Source organism: Lutra lutra, chromosome 12, assembly GCF_902655055.1.
Source record: "Lutra lutra chromosome 12, mLutLut1.2, whole genome shotgun sequence".
NCBI lineage: Eukaryota > Metazoa > Chordata > Mammalia > Carnivora > Mustelidae > Lutra > Lutra lutra.
This window is the reverse complement of record NC_062289.1, coordinates 9,974,063-9,981,769: the sequence shown is the minus strand read 5'-3', so window position 1 is coordinate 9,981,769 and position 7,707 is coordinate 9,974,063. Positions and strand designations below refer to the sequence as shown.

At 46.0% G+C, this 7,707-nt stretch overlaps 1 protein-coding gene across 1 annotated transcript; it reads right to left on the bottom strand.

Annotated features, from left to right (window-relative positions):
• Positions 1 to 951: 951 nt before the first annotated feature.
• Positions 952 to 7,178, bottom strand: DSEL (dermatan sulfate epimerase like). The gene is made up of 2 exons (XM_047697722.1): positions 6,801 to 7,178; positions 952 to 5,966 (listed from the first exon to the last, which is right to left on the bottom strand). Exon 2 carries the CDS (start codon positions 5,059 to 5,061, stop codon positions 1,423 to 1,425), a length of 3,639 nt encoding a protein of 1,212 aa, XP_047553678.1. The 5' UTR covers positions 5,062 to 5,966; positions 6,801 to 7,178; the 3' UTR covers positions 952 to 1,422.
• Positions 7,179 to 7,707: the final 529 nt, after the last annotated feature.

Sequence of the window (7,707 nt, the reverse complement as noted above, 5' to 3'; positions counted from 1 at the left end):
CTCTGGAGGCACATTTTGACATAATAACAAACTACGGAGAAAGAACCACCTTTATCTCGGTCAGAATGACAGACTCCCACGTGTTGGAGAGCTTGGGGAAACTACAGTTTGAAACGTCAGGAAGACTGCAATCTGTACAGAGATTTTCATCAGGTCTCGACATTGCCTCATGGTTTTCATCCAATGCGTTCTAATTACTCCACTGGCTTCTAATGGCAGGACATTTTGATTTCAGAGCCTACCAAAATAAAATGAAGCACATTTCATGACGACTACATTTATGATAAGATGCGGACGGTAAAGGAAACAGATGCCTCTGACATCATCTCCCACATTTGCCGTTAACTTTTGCAGACACTGGCGGTCTGTAAACTCATTCAAAGGGATGCAGGGTAAGTCGGGCAGTATTCCAATTCTGTTTCCAGTCTAAAAAAACACTGGCGGCAGCAGCGTTGCTCTCTCTGAGTCATACAGTGGTAATTCCACAAAAAGAAATCGGATTCTAAGTGTCAGGCTTTAATGCAAAATTAATCATCAGGGAAAAAAAAAAAAAGTTCCCACAAATGTCGGGACTTCAACCATTCGTAATAATGGATTGTTTTGCATGACAGTGATGGAAAGGACAGGGTGTGAGTGGTGGGATGGGACCAGCTGTAGCTTCAAGGAGGCAAGAAAGAGAAGAGTTTTAAACAGACAAGCAAGTTGAAAATACTCTACCAGCCCTTGGCACCCAGACTGTTCAAAGACTGACTCCTTATTATTTCTAAGTAAAAAACTTGAGGCTTTTCAAATCACTGTTTTGGACCTGAAAAAAAAGTTCATTCTGTATTTTTATCTGTATTTCCCAGAAGGAATTCTATAGTTCTGATAGGAGCTCTCACCATTTCCCCAGTGATATCACTGAACATTATACACAGGAAAAAAAACAATTTTTTTTTTTTTTGTGTGTGTGTGCAAGATAAATGTGTTAGAAGATCTTTTAAAAAAGATAAGGAACTTTTGTAGTCCATCTTGAAAGCAAGAGATGCTTGGGCAAAGCAGCAATTGAAAGGCCTTTAGCAGTATTTGAGGTTCCACGATAGATAAGCACAGTTACAGATGAGGGAGACGGCTAGACAAAGACCTGTAAAATCTTCTTACCTCCCCTGACCGCCATCATATAACCTCATCCATGCCTCTAGCAGGAACATTTCAGCAGAAAAAAAAAAAATTCAGAAACAAAGGCAAGGAAAGTAGTGACATAAAAATAAATCCTCCTAGGCCAAATATGGTGCCCAGTTTTAAAATAATCTCTGTGCAAGTAACAAACTGAACACGCTTGCGCATGTGCACACACACACAAAGTACAAGAATAAACAAACTCTTCACATCCACAAACCGGGCTGCAAAGGATTAGTGCAAATTTCTGCTGACCTGCAGCATTTAGTCCATAAACTTTGGGTATCCTAGACGCTCCATCAGTGTCCAGCAGATGTTCTCAATCAGCTTAATTTCATCTCTAGGCAAGTTTTGTTTCCAAACATTAGTATTAGTTGGCGATATTTCCCCTTCATAGGGAAGATAGAAAAGGTTTGTGGAGGTGGCGAATAATATTTGGTTTAAACTAGCAGGAGACAAAGGTATTCCAAGAAAGGCAAAAATCCTTTCAGTGGTTTTCTGAGGAAAATGTACGATATCTTCAAACTTGATCAGCTGGTAGCTGGTGGGCAGCAAATCTGTATTTATTCTCAGGGCTGCGGCTGTGTTTGCCAGCCACAAATGGGACAACAGGGAGACTGCATCTGACTTGGGTTTTGATAATTCTCTCCTCAACGATTCATACTCGAAAGCATAGCCTGAATTTAAGTTGCATTTGCCTTTACCTCCCTCTATTTTAAACAATTTAGCTAAGTGCTCTGGTACATTTTTCAAAGAGTACAGACTTGGTTTACTACTGTACAGCATTGAATAAATCCATGCCCGCGGGTCCCTTACTATGTACAATGCCCTCATAGAAGCTCCTAAAACTTCTTGAAAAAAACGAAGCTTTAAGGTCCAGCTCCCGCTGCTTAAGCTGAGCACAGGACGTGCGCTTGGGTAATAGACCAGGTGTCTCCTCAAAGCCCTAATATATTCAGCATCTCTATCAAAGGTGCCTTTCATTCTACTTCTTTGTTCGGGCAAAGATTCTCTCCTTTTCAATTTTCTTTTTTTGTCCTTATTTGCTGTAAAATATTGGGCCAGTTTACCCCTACTGGGTTCATGCAGATGGATATTTTGTAAATGCAGTTTTGTGTCTTGAACTAAGGACTGCAACCAGCCTCGGAGTAAACGGAAATGCACACTGTGGATATCTGATGCCTTCCATTCACAGGCATCTACAAATGAGTCAATTTCAAATTCAGTTTTAGGAATTTCAATGTAGGTTGTAGGAACTCTGATGTAGAGAAAATCACTACTGTTGAAAAAAAGTTGCTTGAGAATTTCAGCTCCTGAACCAGGAAGTGAGGTAATGACAACGTCAGGAAGATCAAGGCGGTGCCCCTGGGAAGACGAAGCCTTCGAGCTTGCCTCGGCCTCCGTCCTTGCCCACTTTGCACAGAGGGGCTGAGTGCAAGTGCTCCACACGTCCAGCAGCTCAATAAACCACAAGGCAATGACAAGGATTAAGATCCACCGCATTAGCTTTCTAAAAGAAAGGTAAAACCGCCATTGAAAGGTCAAAATCACCAAGCTAATGCACAAAATCAACCCAACTGCTATATTAAATTTAAATCCAAAGGGGAAAATAGCCCTATCTTGTCTTACGGGCTTTGCTATTGCTTGAGTGCCCAAACCAAATCGGGTTATCTGGCCCTGATCAGCCACATTGGCAAAGCCACCAAAACCCAGGTAATCAAATCTCGTCTTCAAGTTATGGTAGTCAGTTACAATGGACACAACGTGCTCAGTATTATTGACACTGAGAGAAATCTGAAGTCCAGAATTGGAATTATCAATAAATCTGCAGCTGGAAACATTGACATATGGTCCATAAAAGACATATGCAATCCTTGTGATTGCGGATTCCATCTGAAATGTGACATTAACGAACTGAGTCCACCGTTTCTTAAATTCAGCAGCTTGCTCGGCTTCCTGGATGCTAGCAGTGGGACTGCTGCCACGATGATCAAACCAGAACATTCTGTAGTGTGCATCCCACACATCCATCATGGCGCCATTGTACCTGTTCAGAAATCTATACGGGATGTACTTAAAATCAATGTCCAGATTATGAAAGAAGGCACTGACAGATTTTATTGGGGAACTGTCTTGCCTCTCAACGTGATCGACAACTAGCAAAGTCTGAGAATTTAAGAGGAGCAAAGCACGATACACACTTTTCAGCTTCATTGCTGAAGAGTAAGCAGACACTGCTTCCCCACTCACAAATATCATTTCTCCATGTTGAGAGGCAGTAATGATCTCCCCTGCCGCATCACCAGCCTCCTCACCGGTCCACTTAAGCCACTGTGCACATTCTCCCAGCTGACCTTCCCAGGGCTTATTACACTGGCTTGTGGGGGACGGAGCAAACACCAGTACGTTGTTAAGGTGGCTCAGTTTGGGTCCGTAGAGAGCTTCAGAAACAAATACTTGCCCGTTGGGGGCGAAAGTAAATGAGTTCTGATCTGGATGTTCGTGTCCTGGGTTAAAGCTTCTCCACCCATCAATCCAGGAGTATGGCTGAAAATGAACTATGTCATACACGGCTCGCCCCCCTAGCTTCCCAGATTTAAAAGACACAAACGTATTGGTCTGTGTATTTGGCAACCCAGCCCCATAGGTGACAACACCCCAGTTAGGGAATGTGTGCATTTTTGCAGTACCATATTCAGCAGGAGGCTGTGGGGTGAGCTGGGGATCATACCAGATGAACTCGGTGTGAAGAGTACTCCACCTCTGGGCAGTGGAGGGGACCATTGGTCCATCTTTAGGTCGGTGCCTTCTAATTTGCTGAGCTAACCAATTCCCAGCTCCATTCTTTAAGATAAACTTATCCAAAAACACTAACTGGCTCTCTGGACCATAAAACCAATTATAATTAGAATCTGCTATACCCACAGTTCTTTGGAAGCCTGGTAAAAGGGTGGCATAATAGAACCAAAAGTGCATTTTTAACCAGTTATTATCCAAGTTGTTGATGTTGAAATGACGCTGGGCTAAAAAAACATACTGTGTGACTGATTTAGCCGTGTAGCTTCCATAGGCCACACCTTCATCCAAAGAACCATCGACAATGTGATTCAACAGAAACATTGTCTTTTCCATCACATCTACTACAACCTGTTTCCATATATTTGCTTTAGATCCTTTATCTACCCCAGTCACCAAAGCCCCGGTGAGTAACGCTATCATGTTAGTAGCCTGGTGATTATGGAGAAGTTGTTTGCCCCATGAACGGACCTTGGAATACTCATACATTTCCTCTGTAACGGCCCATATTTTTTCCAGGTATTTTTGTCTTCGATGATCATCCAGTAGGTTATACAAAAAGTCAAAGGCAGTGGCAAAACCTGTTAAGGAATGGCCAACAGGAACCTCGTCCCCTGGTGCATTTTCAACTAGCCAGTCTTTGTAGCCAACCATCCTGTCCATATATTCCAAGACAAACTCAAAGGCAACTTTGTCTTCTGGACATAACAAACAGTACAATGCTAAAGGAGGCAGATTGTTACCATAGATCTCATTCCACTTGGAAGCAAAATCAGCATGCTTGGGTGGAGGTAGGTAATATGTGGGGTTGGACAGCATAACTGTGACTGCACTTCTGATAGCTCTAAAGAGATGCAAATGGCTGGTACGGGACTTCTGTCTCATTACCCGGATTTCTCCAGCATCGAAATACAAACTTGGATGAAGCACACTTTTTTTCAGCTTTTGATGGGGTTCGAAATCTTGCACTTTCTGTGTCTTAAACTGATCTATATCATCTGTGAAAACTGCCCAGTCAGAGTAATTGCTCACAGATTCCTCAAAAGTAGAGAAAGCAAACATCACTAATGCTAAAAATAAGAAATGTCCTGTAAACATTAACGCCATGATCCATCGGGGAGTTCCTTCCTTAGGCAGACATGTCAAAAACAGTGCTCAATGTATTTCCCTCTGCCTGGAATAAAACATACATTTAAGGCCTTGATAACACAAAGACTATAAATCATATATACTGTGAAATCCAGCTGACACTCGGTTCATTCAAAAGCTGGGTTGCCAAAAAGACAAAACTTATACTGTCTGTGTCCCTGACACAGATCTGCTTCCAATAAAACTTCAAGGAATGTTAAAACCTGTATAATGTTTCTGTATCACATAGCAAACAGTGGAATAGTCAAACATACTATAAATTCAGGATTTACTTCATTTACACAAATCTATCTAACATGAAGAGTCAAAACACACAGTGTAAAAAAAAAAAAAAAAAAAAGAAAGAAAGAAAGAAAAAGAGTAAACACTCCAGAATCCGAATTAAAAAGTCGTTCCTAGGGTAGGAAACCATCTCTAGTGATAAAATCACCCACATGTACGATGCTTGTGCCCGTTTGCCCAAAGGAGCTGAGGATGTACTGAAATTCTTGAAGTCGACTTGGTTGTTATCTCCTTCCACTTTTTACACTTTTGCTTTGAAAATTTTTTCTTCTTCCATTTTAGGGAAAAGAACATCCTCAACAAGTGTTCGAAGTCCTACTTGGCTTTAAAAAATCAAAATTTCTGCCCTCATTCCAAATCTGTCTTGTTCAGGCTTACTTACTCATCACCCATTACGACCCAGAGAAAGCATTTTCATGTCTTCTTTTATCAGCTTCATCTGTACAACTACAAAAATCTAATCTCTTCAGCCACCTAGGTACTTCTTTTCCAATCATGAAGTAGCCACCAACTGGGAGAGAAAACTCCCAATTCACCAAGAGGGACGGTTCTTTTCTGTTCCTTTTTCATGACACTCTTTTCTGAAGGAAAAACAAAAAGAAATTCTCTGAGGCTACGGATATGCCGGGAGTGGACATGAACTGATGACTTACCTGTTCTACAATCTCTTGACAGAAATTTTAGAATCACAAGAAAATCTGTAATTGAATACAATCTAAGTTACCTCAAGTGATCCTTTTTTTTTTTTTTCTTACACTTTTAAATGGACAGGTTAGGATAACAATGAATGGTGGCAGATAACAAGTAGCTACAAATGCAACTTTCCCGCAGCATTTATTTTAACTGTGGCTTGCTTTACTCGTTTAACGTGTTTTTATTCAAGGGCGGTTAAACAAAGATGAGATTCCTGCAATCATTCTTGTTGATTTGGTCGCAAAGAAATCAGGGACAAAGAGCAGAGGTTGAAAAGACCTTTTCTGATTCCGGTTAAGGGATTCGCTTTATGGGATCAAAAGGCACCTTGTATGGGATAACTACTGCGACCGGTCACGTTTCTCAAAGGGGAAATGATGGCCACGCGTGGGAGCAAGCAAGCGGCGCTCCGACCTCACCTGCGGCCTCGGCTTCCATCCTCACAAGAGGCCACCAGAGGGAGCTCAGACCCAGACTAAGGTGCAGCGTCGCCTTGCCCGTCTTCGGTTTTGAAGAGCCTAACCAAGTTTCAGTCTTGGACAAGTCTCCTCTCCGTAGGAAACATCAACGCTGGAGTTTCCTGAACCGCCCCGCCTGTTGCTTTTTTTTTTCCGTTCGCCTCCTCGAACCTAAGAACGTGCCGCCCCCGGCCTTCGCTCCCCAGCCTCGACCTCTGGCTGTGGTTTGGGGACAACGACCCCTAAATGGCCAAGTCCGCTTACCTTCCGCAGATGTGGACAGGGTCTCCCGGCTGCGCTGGGCCCAGGGAGGAGGAGGTGCAGAGTTGCAGAAAACTGCTCCGCACAGGAAGCCTGGCCGCGCCGCCCCCCGCAGGGCTCCCCGCGCCCCGGGCACGGCACCCCCCCGCGCTCCAACAGGCTGCGGCCCCACGCTTGTCCCCCGCCCCGCGCCGCGAGGACACGCCCGCCCTCGGGGATCGCGGGACGCTCCAGGCAGCCCCGCACCGCGGAAGGCAGATCTGCGCGCGATGGGCGCTTTCTGGGGCGCTGAGTCCAGCGGAGCGCTGGAGTCCCCAGGCCGCGAGGCTGCCGCGATGCCGCCGCGGCCGCCGCTCCTCGGTGCCAGCTCCGGCCGTGCGGCCCGGGTAGGGCGAGAGACAGCGATGCGGGCCGGGGGCGGGGCGGGAACGAGCCGGGGGCGGGGCCGGGGCGGGGCCTCAGGCCCGGGAAGGGGGTGGGTGGGGAGGCGAGGAATGGGCGGGGCGGGAGCAAGACGGAGGCGGGGTCAGGGGCGGGGCCTCGGGACCTGGGAGCGCGAGAGACTGTGACGCGAGGCGAAGGCGGGGCGGGAACGAGGTGTGGGCGGGGCCTTAGGCCCGGGGGGCTGTAGGGAGAACAGAGACTGCGATTCAGGAAGCCGGGAGGGAGGGCGGGGCCAGGGACGCCCCAAACGCCCCATCCCCGGATCCCAAAGCGAGCCTGTGGGTGTCTCGAGCAGCGCGAGTTCTGGCTGCAGTGGGGAGGGGGACGTTTAGAAGCGCAGTTGTCCGAAGACCTCCCCCTGCTGCCTGGGTCCTGCAGATATTTATCCTTTGGTCATCGGAGGGCGGACGGGTGGGCTGGGGCGGCGGGGGGGGGGCGCGGAGAGAGTTTCTGGGCGTGATTCAAG

Coding starts and splice junctions, on each gene's coding strand:
- DSEL (XM_047697722.1), bottom strand. CDS start 5,061: ATGGCGTTAATGTTTACAGGACATTTCTTATTTTTAGCATTAGTGATG.